General features: G+C 39.1%; 2 protein-coding genes across 4 annotated transcripts; both read right to left on the reverse strand.

Moving 5' to 3' along the window:
* Window positions 1-428: 428 nt before the first annotated feature.
* On the reverse strand, window positions 429-13,091 carry katnal1 (katanin p60 subunit A-like 1; the record flags this gene model as incomplete). Its single annotated transcript, XM_080836764.1, has 10 exons — window positions 429-627; window positions 1,413-1,539; window positions 2,702-2,836; window positions 3,228-3,354; window positions 3,484-3,642; window positions 4,139-4,244; window positions 5,571-5,698; window positions 5,842-6,001; window positions 7,333-7,493; window positions 12,927-13,091. The coding sequence occupies 10 exons, from the start codon at window positions 13,089-13,091 to the stop codon at window positions 429-431; spliced, it is 1,467 nt and encodes a 488-aa protein (XP_080692890.1).
* A 2,771-nt stretch (window positions 13,092-15,862) lies between these two features.
* hmgb1a (high mobility group box 1a) lies at window positions 15,863-20,264 on the reverse strand. 3 transcript variants are annotated; one of them, XM_080847814.1, is made up of 5 exons: window positions 20,177-20,264; window positions 17,904-18,064; window positions 17,668-17,813; window positions 17,316-17,490; window positions 15,863-17,211 (listed from the first exon to the last, which is right to left on the reverse strand). In XM_080847814.1, the coding sequence occupies exons 2-5, from the start codon at window positions 18,048-18,050 to the stop codon at window positions 17,053-17,055; spliced, it is 627 nt and encodes a 208-aa protein (XP_080703940.1). In that variant the 5' UTR covers window positions 18,051-18,064; window positions 20,177-20,264; the 3' UTR covers window positions 15,863-17,052. The 3 variants fall into 3 exon arrangements, with proteins under 3 accessions (XP_080703940.1, XP_080703939.1, XP_080703941.1); XM_080847813.1 differs by lacking the exon at window positions 20,177-20,264 and adding an exon at window positions 19,640-19,660; XM_080847815.1 differs by lacking the exon at window positions 20,177-20,264 and adding an exon at window positions 19,110-19,261.
* Between the last annotated feature and the right edge of the window lie 1,535 nt (window positions 20,265-21,799).

Genomic DNA, 21,799 nt, shown 5'->3' on the forward strand with positions numbered 1-21,799 from the left:
ATACCACATGACATTACCCAAGCAGGTCCTTTACATGAGGATGACATGCTGCAAATTGTTAAGATGACACAAAGTGGACTGCACAAGCACATTCTCTTCATCATTCTCTCACAGCCCTTCACACTATTTTCAGGCAGTGCAACACCAGCATTAGTGCTTAAAAGGGGCTCACCAAATTGGATTTGTACCACTTCAGACATTAAAAAACAAAACAAAACAAGACCTAAAACATTGGAGCCATTTCCCAGGTGCACTCCTAAAACACCATACTACAGTATTGCTGAACACTAAACAGTTTCAAGTATTCGCCCTGGCAACACTTAGACGACAGGACTCAGGAATGATTAGGTCATCCAGTGGTGTCCCACCCTCTGTTCCTTACACCACTTTCCCCCTCTCCTTCTCTTCCTTCTTTTTCTCCTCTCCGGCTACACAGATCCGAACTCTGCCATCCAGGACTCATACTTCTCCAGGTCGGCGGAGGAGACGGACTTGGAGATCTTCTTCAGCGTGAGCTCAAAGTCCTCCATGGTGACGGGCATCTGGAGCTCTTCCTTGGAGAGTGCTCGGATCTCCTCGGGGCTCAGGCCCTGGATCCTGCGGCGCATAGCCATCATGGCCGCATCCCTGAGGACATACAGAGCAGTTTCTGTTATATGATGTATTATGACATTAGAGTTGCTGTTTACAACTCTACAGCTTTATACCAATGACATCCAAATGTTGGACGAGCAGTGTTTGTATTGTCTTTGGCTGTTGGGTTAGAAAAGGACAACTGTTTTATTGTTTTCTCCTCAACAAAGCTTTTACAAACACACTGTTGCATTGATTGCTTTCTCAGTAAAGCACTACAGAGTCCAGTGAACTCACCCAACACATATGCACACACACACACAAACAGAGTTACGTAATAATCAAAGGCATGTTTGTGGAATCAGGAATGGCAAATGCCAGGAAGCCATTTGACAAAATCACTGTGCAGAAAAACAATCACTAACTCAGGCGTTTACTGGAAATTAACCAGGACTGAAGGACAGGCAGTACATACACATCCTGTTCTGCTTCAAAAAGATGAGGAAGTACAACCAAAAGTACAACCACAACAATTACAGGGGGAACAGTCTATTCAATCTTCATATCTTGAAATATCAACTAAATTAAATCTGTAATGAATCAATGTATAGTGTTTTACACTTACACAACATTAAAAAAAAATTCTAAAAAGGTGAACAATCTGCATTTAGAAATGATATAATACCTCATTGCACTGGTAATCAGGCCTTCACAGAAATGCCTCTGAAGCATTAGACCATTACTTCCATTTCATAGATGTGTATCCGCTCTTTCTACTATTTAACAAACAGTCAAAAATCACTTTGCACTTCGTGCAGCCCTGTGGGTGACTGGCTGACCTGCAGACGTTGGTGATGTCAGCTCCGGAGTAGCCCTGGATCTTCTCGGCGATCAGGGCCAGATTGACGTCGGGCGCGACCTCCACCTCCCTCAGGCTGATCCGCAGCAGTTCGGCACGGCCCTTCGCTGGGGAACAGATTATGGCAACAGACCAGACCATAGTCACAGGCGCCCACACAGCCTCCACAATGTGTCATCTAGCATGCAGTCACGAGCCACTACACGAGGTGTGGTGAGGGGGATGTGTCATGATTGAATGCATTATTCTTATGTGTGAGCGGCATGTGCTGTGGCCATGCTTGGGGTGTCTGAACCGTCATGCCACATTATGGTCATGGTTGGTATTGGTATAAGTGACAGTATAAAGGTATTTTTTGGAAGATTCCAGCAGAGGAACATTTTTGGTGGTACTGTTCTTCAGTATGGTCATGGTTGGTTCTTACCCTCTGGCTGGTTTCATAATTAGGAATTTCAAATTTGATTTATTTTGTAAAGTCACCCCCACTTCCCTTAAATTGTATAAATTGAACTCTTTGAAAGCAAACTCTTGATGCTTTTAACTCAACTTAACCCAATTGAAATTCCCACAACCGTATACATTTAAAGAGGGAGGTCACCCATTTTACAAAATTACAAACCACTTAAATTAATCAATAAAATCATCCAGAGTATTTGGAATCTAATCTGATTATTAAAATATCTAATTATTCTTGAAAGTGTTGGAATTCCTAACCATTACATCGAAAGCAACCTAGTGTTTGCTGGATCCTCATTACAGAGAGTTATCACATGAAATGGTTAAACAAGAGCAAATTGTTGCCTTCTAAACTGAATGACAATGAGGAAGTCGTCTGTGTAACATGTTTTTCTTCAGTGGTTATTTTGGCAAGCTAAGCTTCTGGTGCCGTTACCCCTCTTACTGCGATGAAGCGTTGCCTATGGTTACGGTCTCATTTCTGTTCATGGGTACTAGCACAACCTTGCATTGGTAAGAGAACCTGACCGCACCACACCATAGCAACATGATGTGAAAACTCAGAGAAGGAACAGCCTCTCTTGATGCTTTGTCGTACACAAAAAGGCTACATTTGTGAAATGGATGCCCAATCACTGGGTCTTTATCTCCAAACAAAGGCCTGTTGCCGTTACTTCCATGTTACATTAAATAGTTTGATTCTCAATGTGCAAACTACAACTCTGGACAGGATAATGCTTTGAAAATCACTAATATTATACTATACATGTCGAAATGAATGGACTCCTCTCAGATTTGTGAATGAGAACTGACCTGTTGGCAGCTGGATGTAGATCCTCTTCTCTAACCGGCGTCTCAGTGCCTCATCGATGTCCCAGGGGAAGTTGGTGGCAGCCAGCACCATCACCATCTTAGAGGGATCATCATTATCCGATGCCCCACCAACCCCTGTGTGAGAGTGAAGTGACAACTTATTTTACTATTTTATTTTATTTATGTTATTCGACGCTTTTGGACCATCACCTTCTAAAGGTTCAAACTCAAAATCTATATAGGACAGTTAAGATCATGTCTTTGTATTGGGGTGGTTAAGAGGAGTAAAAAACATGATGATGAACATGGTTTGGCAAGGAGTCAAATGTAGTTGTGGAACAATTGTGTTTTTCAAATGCAGTAAATGTAAATGTATTTGTGGGCCAGGAAGTGATAAGAGAGATAAAGGTTGAGTTGAGTATAACCTAAGGGGAAGAAATTTAATTGTGAAATACGTTTGCAGGAACTGTGAGGTCAACAGACAGTTTCTCATTTTAGTGTATTTTACTTCTTATTTCTGGCTTACCATCCATCTGTACCAGTACTTCAGACTTCACTCGCCGACTTGCCTCATGCTCATCTGAGTTACCCCGTCGCCCACAAATCGAGTCAATCTCATCAATGAAGATTGTACTGGGGGCGTAGAACCTTGCCTAGTAAAAAAGTTAACTTTTATCATTTATATTTATTTATTTATTTTATTGTACAAGTTATCAAAACAAACAAGAATGTACACACAAGTATGATTTTCACCATTCTTAAAGATGCTACCACAGACTCACCATGTCAAAAAGCAGTCGCACCAGTTTCTCGGACTCTCCCCGATACTTGGAAGTGAGGGTGGAGGGGGAGATGTTGAAGAACGTGGTGCCACACTCTGTGGCAACAGCTTTTGCCAGCATAGTCTTCCCTGTGCCAGGAGGGCCCACCATCAACACTCCCTGCAGCACACACACACACACACACACACACACACACACACACACACACACACACACACACACACAAGCCATGCTGTTCACAATCTGATCACAGAGCCATATGGAAGTGACTGAGGACTAGGAAATCATACAGAGCTGACTTGACCACATTATGTAATACAAATAATTTCTAAGTAACAAAATGACTGTGTTTTGCAAGAGCAGACTGCTTACGTAACATTTTGAAAAGTGTTAACATAACATTTTAACGAGTGTTAACGTGACATAAAAGGCCATGAGAACTTCACCATTTTGACTAAACAATGGTGCCACCAAGTGGTTTCAAATGGTAGTGGCGGTGAATGAATACTACTGCTTCATATCACAATGATGTCATCTGCCTGTGGTTTAATCTGCATGAATGCTTCTGTACATACATGTGTGAATATGCAGTGGGTCTGCATTACATTTTTTAAATAAATAACAGACAAACAAATGGATCTTTAAAAGCATGAACCTTCCAAGGCCGCCGAATGCCCTTGAAGAAGTCTGGCATCCACATGGGCAGCACCACTGCCTCTCTCAGCAGCTTCTTGGCGTCCTCCAGATCAGCTATGTCATCCCTGCAGAAGAGAGAGAGGTAGAGGGAGTGAGGGAGAGAGAAAGAGAGAGAGAGAGAGATTGAGACGGAGAGAGAAAGAGAGAGAGATTGAGACGGAGAGAAAGACAGAGAGAGAGACACACACCAACAGATAGAGAGACGGAGAGAGGAAGACGGAGAGAGAAAGACGGAGAGAGAGAGAGAGAGAGAGAAAGAGACATACCAACAGAGAGACAGACAGAGAGAGAGTTATCACACGGCAGCTTGTGTGACTCCCAGTCGCCATGAGTCATCCACAGCACCTCGCCTCATAGGCATCTGGCCCTCACTCCAACAGGCCACTCATCAGACCCACTCACAATTTATGCAATTACAGGCAGACAAGCAGCAGACTAAATTCACAGATAAATCATGATTATTTATGACACTGTAGTGCTCTCAGCAATTCATTATTCCACTATGACAAAGATAATGGGCCTTAATTTTAATTAGGTAACTGAAAGGCACAAGTCTCACTGCATAGTTAGAGGGTGGGAAGAGGACATTTGCTATGTCCATTTATTCTAACTCACAATAATCATATGCACTAGGAATGGAACATTATGGAAGATGTGGCAACCAAATCATGCCTTTTCGGCCAATCAACGTGTTTGTATTGCATGGTCAAATAAGCCAATGGTAAATATAAAAAAATCCAATTTTTTGGCCATTTTCATTTTATCATTTGGAGTGACAAAAGCTGATTCGTCCAAATTGTAAATAATTTACAGCATTCCCAGAAAGATACAAATAAAAATGAAAACCAAATGAAAATAAGATGTACAACTAATATTGTGTAGTTTAATCCGTTCATATTTCCCATTTATAAATCTTCTTTTTAACTTTTTTTCCACTCATGTTGGCTGCTGAATTGTTCTGCCAATAAGAGCCTTGGGTGTGATGAGCTGCAACCCTCCCCCTTATTATAGTAATAATGAGTAGTGGCAGGAAGTGAATTAGTAGTGGCAGTAGTAGTAGTACAATATGATGTTAGGGCAGGTGACGTTGGGTGCTGTGGGTGTGACCATAAAACAGTGCTGAGATCAGGTATGGTGTTGGGATTAGCTATGGTGCTGGGATTAGGTATGGTGCTGGGATTAGGTATGGTGCTGAGATTAGCTATGGTGCTGGGATTAGCTATGGTGCTGGGATTAGGTATAGTGCTGGGATTAGCTATGGTGCTGGGATCAGATATGGTGCTGGGATCAGATATGGTGCTGGGATCCGATATGGTGCTGGGATCCGATATGGTGCTGGGATTATGTATGGTGCTGAGATTTGATATGGCTCTAGTCGTGATTACAGTTACCATCCGATGTTGGGATTCCTGGACACAATGTCTCTCTCGAGGGCGTCCACCAGATCACTGTCATAGCCTGTGCCATCAAACTTCTTCTGCTCTCCATCACCTCCCCCTTCTGGGCCACTTTTTTTGCCCTGAAAGAATCAACAGCAAAAGGTGATACACAAAGGTGACAACTATCCTATCAAGGTCCTCCAAGTCTGTCCTGTGAGATGGCAGGATATCATTTTAGGGTTCCTTAACACAATAAGTCTTGAAAAATGTTGGGTTACATTACCTTTTCATCTTTGGCCTTTGTGCCGCGTCCATTGCGGGGTGATTTGTCCATTTTGGGGTTCACTTGCCCCCTGACTACTGGTCCCTTATGCTGCATTGCTGGGGAGTCCTTCCTCTGGTTCTTGGCTCCACTATTGGGACGCTTCACCTGGCTTGGTGCTCTGTGGACAAAAGGACAAATAATCCAGAGACAATTCAATTCCTTTACACTGGTACTGAGCAGTGAAGTGTGTGCTCAAATACAAAATGCTTTCACATTTCTCATGCCACTGATCTGGTAGCATTGCTAAACATAGCAGCACAGTGTTTTGTCTGTCGTCAGCAGTGGTGGGTAGTAACGCGTTACAAGGAACGCAAATGAGTAAAAAAGTACATTTTTCGGGTAACGAGAACTTTTTGCGTTCCTTTATAAAGTCTGCACTTTTACTCTTACTCGAGTAAATATTTGAACTAGAATTCTACTCTTTACTCAGTTACATTTCCATTGTGCTTTCATTAAAATGAGTATTGTGATAAAAGTACACATATCTTTGTTTACTGGAATACAAGCATACACGGCAACCAGAGGGTAAAAACGGAGAGGTCAGTTAGCTATGCGTTATCGACGCGCCCTCCACAGGTTGCAACATTGTTGTAATCTCATAGCCGCGCAGGAGACAACTTCAGGTCGACCGTTACGACTATAACTTTAATCGCCGCCACTATGGATGAGAAGATGGACGAAGCTGGCGTTACTACTGGTCCTCCTGACAGTCCTGGGGCAGCCCTCACTCCAATGTAATAATATTTTTTGCAACTCACCGTCAGCATCATGTTTATTTACTTGGCTAGCTTGCAAAAGTTATACTGTCAGAATTGCTAGCACGAAAAAGTCACAAATTTGTAAAATGGCAGGTGATTCATGGCACCTTTCTTCTCTAACCGGGATGATCTTGTAAATAACAATGCTTTTGCAGTCAGAAAGAGAGAGAGAGGGCATTTCTCTCCATGATAAAGAATGAGATCTCCTACATAGTCAATATTTTTAATGGCCTACTGTTATTTTCTATGAGATCTATGAGATGTGTAATGAAAAAAAAAAACATACATGATACAATGAAGCAACTTGTGAAGAAATGTGTCAAGAGTGCATTTCTTTCTGACTTACTCACGTTATGTTTTTCATTGATCCAAACACTCCAACACAAAAAAGTAACTTGTAATTTGAGTAACTTTTAAACAGAGTACTTTTTTACTCTTACTCGAGTAAGTTTTCCAATTGGAATATTTACTTTTACTCAAGTCGATTTTGAAGGAGGTAATTGTACTTTTACTTGAGTACCAATTTTCAGTACTCTACCCACCACTGGTCGTCAGTACGGTCAACTCTGTTGTAATTGACTAACATGAGCTTTCAGCAAAGCCTCAAGGGGGGTTCTGTCTATGAGATGACAGTGAGTTACCTGTGTTCTGCCAGAGTAGGGGGCAGTGAGATGACAGTGAGGTATCTTACCTGTGTTCTGCCGGAGTTGGGGGCGGCCATACTGCTGGGTCCTGGGGAGCTTCTTCTAGCAGGAAGTTAGGACAGTCCACTGGCTTGTCCACCTTAAAACTTTCCAATGTGTTGACGATACTCTTCACGTACCTGTACTCCTCCTCTAATTCCAGGCGTACCTAAATTCAGAAAGCAGTTTGGAAGTAATTGATGGTTTGTTATTTACTTTTCTGCATACCAGACACTAAAGACATTTTACATATGCATGTATTCCAATTAGGGCTGTGCAGTATAGGCTATCTACTTCATAAAGGTTTACCAATATATTTTCAAACATAAAATAGGATGAGACAAAACCGTTTATACTGTAACGGTTACTGACAGCCAGAATGTTTCCCAAAAAAATGACCTATACACCTAAAGAGTAGACACTGAATTTATGCATGTATCTAACTTTTTATACAATATATTTGAATGTGATCAAATGTGTTTGTCCATCCACAGAACTCCTTCATCAAGTTCTCACTGAATAAACCTTCTATGATTTTTACAATTAATGTATATTTGTAAATATATATATATACTTTATAATTTGTTAATATATAACATGCTTTACGAGTTATAAATCTTGAATTCTGCGTGTGAGGTGTTGAATCTGCATTTGTGGATCATCCAACACAAGTATTTATCCCGGCTTCCACTGATGTAATTTTGTGACATTCTTTTCACTTTGCTGTGATCCACACACAAATAGGTCTAGATCAGCACAAAGGTGCCGTCCCTGTTTATTTAAGTCTTGTTTTATTCAGTAGATAGTGTATGTAGTAGCATAAGCAACAAGAATTGCATTTGGTTGTTGTGAATAAGGCAATGTTATACCAAGTGTCAACCAACTTCCTAACATAAATCTGAAATGGATCCTGATAGAAGTCAACAACTGGATAATTGTAACTAACAGTTAGCTAGCTGCAATATAATTCCTTCACTGAAGACTTGCAAGAGAAATCGAGACCTGTGACAGGCAAGAATGTTAAGCGTTTAAGAATATTGATCTAGCTTTACCTAGTAGACGTTGTTAAACAAATGCTTGTAACATTAACGGTCCCCCAAAAAATAACCTGCTATATGTCTATTGCATGGCAAAATGTTTTCATTCCTGCCTAGTTTTCTTTTAGAACTGTAAGCCGGCTCTTTTTCACCTCACGTTAGCCAGGTTTTGCTTTGGGGACAATACTGCAGTACTGCTATTGATCACAGAGATTGGTTAATGGAGAGATAAACGGGACAGTGAGTTGTGTGGCATTAATATTTGCATGGCATTACAATCATCATATAGCCCAAAGCATCCAGCTTATGAGCATCCATTTTCATTTCAGCTAATTATGAGGAAGGTTCTATGACTCCATGTAAGGCATGCATGACAATAAACTGTGCTAATTAGGAACAAACTCAAAAGCTGACAGCAAGCTCAAGATAAGATGTGGATGTATCTATCAGCAGGCCCTTAACATGCAATATTTATTTTGTTATTATGATGTAAAAGAAATCAAAAGTTTCACGACTTTGATAAACCCATTCTGAAGACATAATATAAATAGTTTTCCAGTGCATTCTTTATTTCTGTTTCAGGTTTAAATTTCCTTTCTCAGCCCCTTGCAAATGCACAAATAACCTGTATTGACAAACCGATTTCATGAAAAACTACAGTTTCCTATTCATTGCAGAACAGCATGATTAGTATATTTTTTAGTGCTGTCAGTTTAACGCGTTATTAACGGCGTTAACGCGAACCCATTTTAACGTCGTTATTTTTTTTTATCGCGCGATTAACGCGATGTAAAAAAAAAAAAAAAAAAAAAAAAAAAAAATATATATTTTTTTAGATTAACGTTATTTTGCCCTCCCAAACTTTGTAGTAGGCTAACGTCACGTTTGAGTGAATGATGAGCGCGATACAACGAAATGGATGATAAAAAGCTTCTGAATAGAAAGTTTACCCTACCTGCAGCTGGCAGCAAAAAATATTAAGCCATGGTTTAACTGCACTATAGGCTGAGTCCATGTTTATCTTAAATGTGCACTTTATAATTTTATTTTGTACCGCCCTGTTTGGCAATGTTGTTTTTCAATAAAATAAAACATTGCTTAAAGCAAGCCAATCCACTTTTCCATGTTGATAACAGCATTAAAATAAAATAAAAATGATGGAAAAAAAATAATTGAAGGGGCATTTAGAATAAAATTTGCGATCGCGATTAATTTTAAGTAATTTAATCGCGATTAATTTTGAGTTAACTATGACAAAAATGCGATTAATCGCGATTAAATATTTTAATCGTTTGACCGCACTAATATTTTTGTCAAATAGTTTGTTTAAAGCCTAGCGTTGTGCCAAGTATTGTGTCTCGAGTTTGCCTATTTTTTTTGTAGTACTTTGAGTATGTTTGTCTTTTGGATTTATTTTGTTTGTTTGTTTTATGGACATGTCTGGGGTCAATAGAAGAGATTCCCCCTGTACAAATAATAATATATATTTTTTATAAGAAGCCACCATCTCCTGCACCATGTTTTTTCCAGACTTTACCACCGACTCCAGTCACCCACATCTCAAAACGATGATGGCCGCTGCCCCGGTTCCTCAGCTGAGTTAGAGGGTTAAATAAATTGTGTGTGGATTGCGTAAAGAATTTCTCAAAATTACGTCAATGGAAGCTGGGATGAACGCGTGTGAGTAAAATGATCCACAAATGCAGATTCAACACTTTGCACACAGAATTACAGATTTAGAAATAACACTTTTATGGGAAATGTGCACAAATATGATGCATATTTACAAATTATAATATAATACTTACAAAAATACATTAGTCTGTACAAATCATATTGCATTTATTCAAATGAGTTTATTCAAAGAAGTAAGGAGTCTATGTTTTGAGGATGGAAAAACACAAATGCAAATTGTTAAATATTTGCAGACCATAGTACATGCATTTAAAAATTATTTTGAAACATTCTTCTCTCGATAAAAAAGGTCCATCATTTAAAAAAGAAAGTAATGTGAAATCAAACCCTATATGCACAATTCATGCAGCTCAATCACGTTCACGTAAAACAATGTCTCTACAGTAGTCAATAAATGTCGTATCACTAAAAAGGTCTGATTCTTTTAATTTACATTAACTTGTAGGCCTAATTGTCAATTTACAGCAAAAAAGATTAAAGTATTTCAATACTCCCTCGGTTTTCTCAAAATACCTCAAAATCAGCAGCATTCTAGAAGTTTGGTCTCTATGGGGTTAAAACCTGTATTTAAGCAATATAGCACGAGTGGGAGTGGAGTAGGTAAGGGATAATCCCACGGGTGGTGTTCGGCCGTAGCCACCGAGGCCGTAGGCCGAGTGGGGTAGGCAACAACACCCGTGGGATTATCCCTTACCTACCCCGTTCCCACGAGCGCTATATTGCTTTAAAAAAAACAATTCTACAGTCAACAAATTAACATTTCAACACAAAGTTATTGATTAAAAATGGTTTATTTCACCATTGTTTCTCCGCAACAAAAAATAGTTCCATTGTCAACGTCTTGGATTGGAATTTTAAGAATTTTGAATTAACGGTTATCATCAATGCGAATATTTCAACGCGGAGTGATTTATTATTGGCTGTGAAAAGTCCCAGACAGTTGGTATGTTGACGGATAATCCAACTCATGGAACGTCTCTCGTCCAATCAGAAACAGCTAAATAACGCGATAGAACCCAATTGTTTTATAATGAATTTTAATAAGTCTGTTATTGTTGTTAAAAATGCTGAAGGAGCATTCTGAGAGATACAGTCAAGCCGAAAAGTCTGCACACCACTTTCACCTTCTCCATGTTTTATTACGTTATACACTTATACTAAAGTAGATTGAGTTCACTTTTTACCTCAAACATCTACACACAAAAGCCAATAATGACGAAATGAAAACAGGTTTTTAGAAAATATGCAATTTCATTTTACTGACAAAAATAAGTTATTTAGGGGCTACATACTGTACTATCTGTACACACCATAAGTCTAGCCTAATACTTGGGTGCTGCACCTTTGGCAGCTACTACAGCTTCAAGGCGTCTTGAGAAAAAAGCTACGAGCTTGGCACACTTGTTTTCTGACTATTTTTCCCATTCCTTTTGGCATATCCTTGCAAGCTCCGTCAGGTTGGATGGGGAGCGTCGGTACACAGCCATTTTCAGCTCTTTCCACAGCTGTTCAATTGGATTCAGGTCTGGGCTCTGGCTTGGCCACTCAAGAACATGCACAGACTTTCTCCGAAGCCACTTCTTTGTTCTCTTGGCTGTCTGCTTCGTGTCGTTTCCATGTTGGAAGGCAAACTTCAAGAGCGGTCAAGAGCGCTCTGGAGCAGGTTTCAAGGATCTAGCTGCATTCATCTTTCCCTCTTTCAGGACTAGTCGCCCCGTTCCCGCTGCTGAAAAATCTCACCACATCATGATGCTGTCACTGCCATGCTTCATTGTAGGGATGGTATTAGCCAGGTGAGGAGCGGTGCCTGGTTTTCTCCAGCAAGACGCTTGGTATTCAGGCAAAAAAGTTCAATTTTGGTTTCATCAGATCAGAGAATCTTGATTGTCCTAGTTTGAGAGTCCTCTAGGTGCCTTTTGGCAAACTCGAAGCGGGCTGTGATGTGCCTTATTTTTGCTACGATGGGGATACCGTCTGGCCACTCTACCATAAACTCCTGATTGGTGGAGTCCTGCCTGGATGGTTGATCTTCTGAAAGGTTCTCCCATCTCCACAGGGATATGTTAGAGTTCTGTAAGAGTGACCCTCGGGTTCCTGCTCACTTCTCTGGCCAAGGCCCATCTTCCCCAATTGCTCAGTTTGGCCGGACAGCCAGGTCTAGGAATATCCTTGATGGTGGCAAACTTTAATTTACAAATGATGGTGGCCACCTCTTTGGGACCTGTAAAGCTGCAGAGACTTTTCCGTACCCTTCTCCAGATCTATGCCATGGCACATCCTGTTTCTGAGGTCTGTAGATAATTCCTTTGGCCTCATGGTTTGGAGTCTGCTCTGACATGCACTGTCAACTGTGGGACCTTATATAGGCAGGTGTTGGCAATCCCCAATCATATCCTAACAGTTGAATGTATCACACGTGGACTCCAATTAAGTTGTAGAAACATCTCAAGCAGTATCAGTGGAAACAAAATGCACCTCAGCTCACTTTTGGGTGTCATATTAAAGGGTCTGCACACTTGTATACAGGTGATATTTTACATTTTGATCTTTAATAAATTAGCACAAATGTCTTAAAACCTGTTTTCCCTTTGTCATTATTGGCTTTTTTGTGTAGAATTTTGAGACAAAAATGAACACAATCTATTGAAGACTATGTCTGGAACGTAGTAATGTGCAGAAGGTAAAAGGTGTGTGCAGACTTTCTGGCTTGACCAAAGGCCTGTTTATTTAATATAGGCTACTTAGTTTTTTATACATTTTCATTTACAAATTGTGCATCAGTATATTTTCAAACAAGGAAGGAATCCTTGTCTTTCAGTTTATTTTGATCGCAAGTCAAACTTAAAAAAAATATGTTAAGGCTGTCCCACCTGCTGCCATTTGGCCTTGAGTGATGGATCCCTCTGAGAATGACAGTATTTCTCGATTTGTTGCATCACACCTTGATAGTAGACCATGGATGAATCATAGTTCCCGAGAAGAGCATACTCTCGACCTTTTTTAGCGTTGTCATAGATCTCTGCCAACTCTGCCATGGCTTAACTATGAGGAACAATGTTTACATTAGGATACAGCATGACTGGCAACAGTACAGCTTTGACAGTTAGAAACTGCTTAATTACAGTGTTTAATAAGTCATCGTGTTTGAGGCATATCAAGTCTGTGAATTCCCGCAAAAACCTGACATTTGCTATGGGTATACTGGTGATTAAATTAACGTCATGCAGAATTTAAGGGAAACGTAGACTCATACTTTAACAAACAGGCATGCGCAGAAGTTTATAGTTTTTAATATCAACAGACAAACTAAAGTTACATCAAGAGCAAGTGGAACGCTATTGTGTATGAGTATGAACGTTGATTACCTTGGATTTCATTCATTGAATAACAAACCATGAAAATAACCTAGCCAGCTCAGAAATCCGTACTTGTAGTTCAACATGGACCAGTAGCTTATGCCCTCTGTCGGTGAAGATCATTACCAGAAACAACAATACCCATCAGGCCCATGCCAAAATACCCACTAACGTTGCGATTTAGGCCACAGACAACAAAACACGATTGACGCGACGTGATCTCTTTACCTCAAACGCGAGACATAATGGTATATATTAATCTATCTAACGCAAAACAACATATAGCTTCAGTTTGCGGCAATATAGCTCATCTTACCTCAGCGAGACAAAATTACTTTACTTTTCTGTCGTCCGTTGCGTGGTGGTGTTACCATGGCCGCGGAAAAGAAGCGGAGTAGGCGTGGCATGAGAGGAAGAGGAGGGTGGGACTTGGGAGGTGCTTGGAGACATACAGCCGCGGAAAAAATTAAGAGACCACTTCAAAATTATCAGTTTCTCTGGTTTTACTATTTATTGGTATGTGTTAAAGTAAAATGTACATTTTTGTTTTATTCTTTAACCTACTGGCAACATTCCTACCAAATTTCAAATAAAAATATTGTCATTTAGATCATTTATTTGCAGAAAAATGACAATTGGTCAAAATAGCAAAAAAGATGCAGTGTCTTCACATCTCGAATAATGCAAAGAAAACAAGCTCATATTCATTTTTAAACTACACAATACTAATGCTTTAACTTAGGAAGAGTTCAGAAATCAATATTTGGTGGAATAACCTTGATTTAAAATCACAACTTTCATGTGTCTTGGCATGCTCTCCACCAGTCTTTCACATTGCCGTTGGGTGACTTTATGCTACTCCTGGCGCAAGAATTCAAGCAGCTCGGCTTCTTTTCATGGCTTTGCCTGGCTGAGGTTTGTAAAAGACCATAAGGATTGAACCAAAGCGGACTGGAGGTTCTTCTAAGTTCGTCTCCTCTGATGAGTCCAATTTTCAGCTTTGCCCAACACATGGTCGTCTGATGGTTAGACGAGACCTGGAGAGGCCTACAAGCCACAGAGTCTTGCACCTACTGTGAAATTGGACTCATCAGAGAAGACGAACTTAGAAGAACCTCCAGTACACAACGTTGTCCCGGAAGAAAAACTTGCTTCCTTTTGCTCTGACAATGTTCCCCAACTCTGAGAAGTGTTTTTTCCAGCAGGGCAATGCTCCATGCCACACAGCCAGGCCAGTAAAGGTGTGGATGGAGTACCACCAGATCAGGACCCTGTCATGGCCAGCCCAATTTCGAGACCTGAATCCCATAAAAAACCTCTGAAATGTGATCAAGAGGAAGATGGATGGTCACAAGCCATGAAAAGAAGCCGAGCTGCTTGAATTCTTGCGCCAGGAGTAGCATAAAGTCACCCAGCGGCAATGTGAAAGACTGGTGGAAAGCATGCCAAGACACATGAAAGTTGTGATTTTAAATCAAGGTTATTCCACCAAATATTGATTTCTGAACTCTTCCTAAGTTAAAGCATTAGTATTGTGTAGTTTAAAAATGAATATGAGCTTGTTTTCTTTGCATTATTCGAGATCTGAAGACACTGCATCTTTTTTGCTATTTTGACCAATTGTCATTTTTCTGCAAATAAATGATCTAAATGACAATATTTTTATTTGAAATTTGGTAGGAATGTTGCCAGTAGGTTATAGAATAAAACAAAAATGTACATTTTACTTTAACACATACTAATAAATAGTAAAACCAGAGAAACTGATAATTTTGAAGTGGTCTCTTAATTTTTTCCGCGGCTGTATATATGTCTATGCTTGGAGAGCCTGAAATGTTGCCACTTCTCTGTTACCATCATTATTTCTTGAGATCTGACATTATCATTCGCTACACAGTAACATTTTAACCAATTTTGTCAACTATATAATCGCGTTTACAATAAGTCAGACAGCCAAATGTGTGCAGATAGCTTCACCAATTTCAAGGGCAGCCTAGGCCCTAGGTTGTGTATTAAAGGCAAACTAAAACCATTTTTAGAAAAACAAAACTGTATTACTCTGCCTGTCACCATAGAGGATATTTTAAAAGGCTATAAACTTGTTATTTACTCTTAATCCCTTTTGGTGATCCTCAAGGGCCCAAATAACACTAGCTCTTTATTCACAGAACTAAGGAACACAACTTCGAACAGAGCGGCCACAAACACATTGTTACAAACTTGCCATTAACCAAATTCATTCAGTTGTTCTCTTCTGTTCGGATGCCACTGCAATCCTCAGCCTTAATGCAGGTATCATCTTCAAAAGAGTCAACACTTCAAGTTTCAGGCCTAGTAAAACTCCTCATATAGGCCTAGAAGCAGGTGAGGGCCAATACAACTCTTATGAAAAAAGATCCAAGCAAGATAAGAAAATGTCTTCTCAAAAGAACAAAACAGACACATGTAAGTCAGTTTACACTTGACATTTATTTGAAGTTTTGTGGAGAAATAAACATTGTTACATGGTAAAGGTAAGGCATTACGCTTGACCAGTAGGTGGCATGCTAAGCTTTTTTTTTTTTTTTTTTACTGTAGTGAGAATAAGTGAACAGCAGGTGGCTTATGTTAGATGCAGCCTGGGTTTCAGGGGGCCATAGTACAGTTCTCCTAGGTTTTAAATTGAAAGGTATTCACCATAGCTGTAACTGTTTATTAAAAAGTAGGCCTAACAGACCCAATTTGATCTGGTTTAGAGGCCTGACTCATTCTAAATTCATACTGTTATTTTAACACCCAGTCTGGTGCTCCTGGCATCTGGATAACTCTTGGTCTGATGTTGCTAATCTTGAAAGTACATTACAGATAATAAAACAAACTTTTTGATTTAAGTGTCTTTATAGTTTTTTGGAGAAGCAAAACAATCAATGCCACCACTTGGAACTGAATGGCAGTATCACGATGTACATTTTAAGCTTCTTGACACATTGGGCATATGCAATTATTCCTTCTTATATTAATATTATTTCAGTACATATGATTCTTGAACACTGCAAAGGGTGTGGAATGTTATCAGAATATACTAATGACAACTACTCACTGGTGAATCATCTACACATTATTTCCTTCTTAAAAAAAAAGTTTATTGACGTCAAAGCATGTCAATGTCAACAACCACGGCTGCAATTTTTCTTACTGTTGCAATTACAGTGGTATTCAAAGTACAGTAAAATAACTTTATGATACAGCATTTTTAATGATAATACATAATTTTTAATTATAAAAAAGAAAACACAAAAACATTAGGGTAAAAACTGATACCCCACATGAAACTAGGTTGTGTGCTGTGCACCATTAGGACCTCCACTGACTAAGCCAATTATACAATCCCCATTAACTGTACCACGGAAGGATAGTGGCTTGGGAGCTACCACTAAAAAAAATAAAAAAGAGGAAAAATACAAACACAGATGACACTTTTTGTAGTGTTAACTATACAATAAGGAAAAAAGAAACTGTACAGCTTAAAAACATACCATATACACAGCCTTATTTTTTTGTTTTGTTTTGTTTACTTTCTTGTCATAAGTGAAATGTGTACAGGGGGTTAACTGCTTTATAAACACGACTGAACTCTATATGAACTATATATTTAACTGTTCTACTCATCATCGTCTTCCTCATCATCATCATCATCATCGTCGTCGTCATCATCATCGTCGTCGTCATCATTATCTTCCTTTTTTTCAACTTTGGCTGGAGCTTTTGCGGACGCTCCTGCTACTTTACCTCCCTTACCTTGCCGATATGCTGCAATATCCTTTAATAAGAGAATTCATAAACAAATCAATTTCGGCTATCTTGCAATCCCTGTATTAAAATAATCTTACAAGTATTAGATGGATGTCATTATCCTGTCTATACCTTCTCATACTTCTCCTTCAGCTTGGCTGCCTTCTTCTCATATGGCACCTTATCCTCAGCTGTCTGTTTATTCCACATCTCTCCCATCCTCTTAGCAACATCTCCAATTGACAGGCCGGGAGTTTCTCCTTTGACCTTGGGTCGAAACTCCGCACAGAAAATGAAAAAGGCAGACCTAAAGGATAACAGATAAATCACAAAACACCCACTCTTAGTAAATGACAGATGATTAATAATTCCCTATTTTTTATTTTTTTTTTATATATATATAAAAAAAAAAAATGTATTACAATTTTGATATTTTTTGTAAAGACACACATAGATATATATTCACATTATATTGATCACTTACGGAGGCCTTTTGGGGGCATTCGGATCTTTAAACCTCCTCTTTTTCTCTCCTTTGGGTGGGATGTAGTTCTTCATCTCTCTTTCATAGCGGACCTTGTCTTGTTTGGCCATATCTTCAAACTTACCCTTCTCTTTAGCTGACATTGTCTGAAAAAGCAGCAGACAAAACATGTCACTAATTTGTCATTTATTTATTAATTTATTGTACCCTCCATTTCATGGACAAAAGAAGTTTACCTTCCATCGCTCAGAACACTTCTTGGAGAACTCGGCGAAATTGACCGACGCCTCAGGGTGTTTCTTCTTATGTTCCTCGCGGCAAGTCTGGACAAAGTAGGCATACGAGGACATTTTGCCTCTGGGCTTTGTTGGATCTTTACCCATCCTTCTTCCGTTATCTGTAAAACATCGCCGTTAATCTCTTTATATTTCACTCCGTCTACTGATATGCAGAATGTATCTTGTAATGTGTAGTACGATGCCACAACAACTTCAGTTAAGTTCATGATATTTTATTATCACCATCATTAATTAATACTTAGTTCATACCCTAGACTATCTTGGCCTGTGATTAACACAACTCTTTTGCGATACGTAATTCATAAATTCCCTGTGTAAAATGTACTATTAACAGCAACTCTAGGGCTTGACTCCACTATCAAGGCTATAACGCTTACAAAACTGCCATTAGCGAAATCTACATATCAAATAATGTATCCGTCATGCCAATGCACGAGACTACACAATCTGATTCTTAAGCGAACAAGTGACGCTTTACTATTCATTACGGAGAAGTCCGAGACCAGTTTTGACACTACGATGTGTAGGCTTCATGTTTTCATTGCTAACATATGTGTAGCATACATCGCACCATCAAAATAACTTTTACAATAGCTACAATATTTTTCTAAGCCTATCTTACAACAGAATAAAGAGGGGCAACACATTTCACGTATTAGCTTAACTTCACTAGCTGACACGTCAAGGGCGTAACTTTACTAGTTCGTCCTGTCAAATAACGATTTTCGAGATTTAAAACTATGCTACAAAGCTATATTCTATAACTAACCTCAACTCAGAAATGTGCAAAAAATTACTTGGTCATCTTGCTAACTCCGTCTTTTGTAATCCACAATGACACAAAAATGGCGAAAGGTGATTATCTTAACATTTTGTTAAAAATGTAAGCCACTAAAACGTAAAAACATGTCCTTATAATATTCTCCACAGTGTAGAGGCTGTTGGATAGACTACCAACTGTACTAATGGCGCATAACGTTAACATAGGCTTTCTGAGGAAAAGGAGGTCAACAACGACAGCAATATTTCTACTTCCATTTTGTGAGAAAGCCTTCTTCATGAAAGAAAGTCCACCTCAAATGTCTCCACCCGCCTTCCTGATCGCTTTTTAAATCGACAAATATGTAAAGAAAGCGCGTCTACCTGACAATTTTCTTCTTCGGAAATCCTATGCACTAGCCCGGGTGTATAGTAATACACTGAGCCTGTACTGTGTCTATGTACGGGCTGTATTGAGTTAGTTTGCTATGAGCTTGGAATGGCCGCTTGTCTTCGTCTACCAACACAGGGAATATGGCTCCTTCTCTTTGTGTCAATGCACAGCCATTACACTGCATGCAATAGAGGGCAGAGCGACCGCGATACCCACATCTTTTCAACAGGATTATTTAGGCCTTATTTGTCGGCGAAAAAATACAGAGAGATATGGATTGTAACGAGGAAAGATAGAAAAACTATTTTCCAGTGCTAGTTTGTTCATTTACACATTGGTTATGGTAGAAAACACGGCTTGAAAAAGTTGCACCGAACTGCGCTTGTCAACCAGTCTTTGTAACGGGCTCAGCCTTGTTTCCTATGCAAGTAGTCAGCCATTACAGTAAAGCGCAGATCCTGAGGTAATTTTACTAAACAATATCATCGAGTTATTTGACACTCTGACAGTGTATATGTACATAGACATAACATGCATTTCCTAAAAGAACACCAATATTTTATCAACGTTTGCTGTATATTTCTCAAGATTTCTTATCCTCGCATGACAGGCATCTCCAGGCTCTCGCAATGCACTGCAATGGCTAATGTTACTGTATCTAGCGAAGAGCCTAGCCTATAGCTAACGTTACCATATACCTTGTTTGTACGCAATTCAGCCAGTTGTCCGAAACACATTATTTGTAAGTGGAGTAGTTTCAAGGTAAGTCACTTCTAACAATGACATAATTGTATACAATCCATTCAACCCCCTTATGAAAAATACACAATTTGTTTCCTGGAAATGTATTCATATAATGTTAGCTATCCTATTTTTGTCTAGAAATAATGTTAATGTTAGCTTAATGATACTGACATTAATGTTATTAGGTGATGAACAATTTAAAGACAATTGACATTTGAACATTTTTTAATATCGATTGCATTACAACACTGTTCTGTAAATATTATTGTTTTACTTAGCTAAGAACACTTTCTAATTTCATTCAGATACTTACCACTGGCTCGTACTGGTTCAGTGTGATGCAATGGCTGTATGTGAAGGCAGTGGCGATACGCAGTCTCCTCTCTCAGCTCTCAAAGCTGTAACATTACTCTCAGTACGATTGCCCCTCTATTGGTTACCGCCAAGTCTTGGGCTCATCTGATTCGACATGGGCTTTCCATTGTCCTAATAACAAGTACAGTTTGATTGGTTTTCTTTGATGAAACGTCACTAGAGTTTTAAATGGCGGGTTGATATGAAAACTCTCCCTGTACTCAGCTTTAGAAGTGATGCTGGAAGACTGTACTGTTTGCAATGGTTTGCTATAGTATTGGATTCTATGTGTGTAGCAGCGTAGGCTGATAAAGACATGGGGTAAGTGCAGAACTACTGTGGACCAGGGATACCTACAGGGGTGAGATGACATTGATTTTTTTAGACTCATTTGGCAGAAACAGCTGCACTGTATTGCCACAATAGTGTATTTTTTTTTTAATTGTTTCCAATGTATATGTATTTATGAATATCGGGGTTTCCAATCATTTTCTTCAAAACTGTTTTTAACACAACTCAAACGTCTGTCAGGAGGTCTGTTGAAAGGAATTACTTAGACGTGCTGAGACCATTCTATGATAGCCTATGGCTCGATTGGGTCGTGCATTATCATAGGCTATCAGGTGGATGAGCACTTTGTCATGATAAGTAGGTTGGGCTACATGACATGATGAGTCAAGAGGGCTTTATTTCTATTGTATTGACTCATATGACTTATTTGATGAAAAATGTAGTTGAAGTAAGAACATCTGTATCATAAATTGTATTATTTTTGGAAACTTGAAATGATATAACGCTAGAAGCCAGGCTAGTCAGTCTCTTAACAGTAGGCCTTGGCTACTTCGTTTCGGACTCTTGTGTCTGGAAACTCAACTATTGTATATATTTAATCAGTTAACATTTTTTAAATAGATATGATAAAAAGTTGCATATGAATATTAAATCATGAATATCAAAATATGAATATCACTGGCAGTGGCATCAAATCACAGTTTAAAATGGGACATTGGCTGATTCACTCATGTTGAAAACCTAGAAAATCCAACGTTGCATGTGCAAATTAGATTCAGGTTTTACATATTAAATCACTGAGTGAAGGAAGACAACTTGGATCTTTTCCATTTCTCTCCAAGTCTTTCAGTGATTAAACAAAAAAAAGTTAGTTATCCCTCCCCCCAAAAAACGAATGTAACTAGGTTTGGATCCACATAGTGATAACTGATGGGGCATTAATCATCAAACTAACAGTCATAAGTGTGGACTGGCAGGCTTTTGGTTTTAGCTTGTGTGTCAGTGGGGCACAAGTCAAATGTAATGCTCCCCAAGACTTAGCCATTTTCATTAACCTACATTGTGGAGGCACTTATATCAGACATACACTTCTGAAATGTCTAGCATTGTCTATGCCCTGGACCATACTACAGAAATCCCATTGATTATCATTATTGATTATATACCCTGAATGCATTGCTAATACACAAACAAACACACACAATGTAGACATCAAATGGAGTCGTCACTATTGATAAACAGCTTAATTGAACCTCAGCCTGAATAACTGTGTTGTGCTCTCCGTTTGCTG

This window comes from Sprattus sprattus (assembly GCF_963457725.1).
Source record: "Sprattus sprattus genome assembly, chromosome: 1".
NCBI classification, from domain to species: Eukaryota; Metazoa; Chordata; class Actinopteri; order Clupeiformes; family Clupeidae; genus Sprattus; species Sprattus sprattus.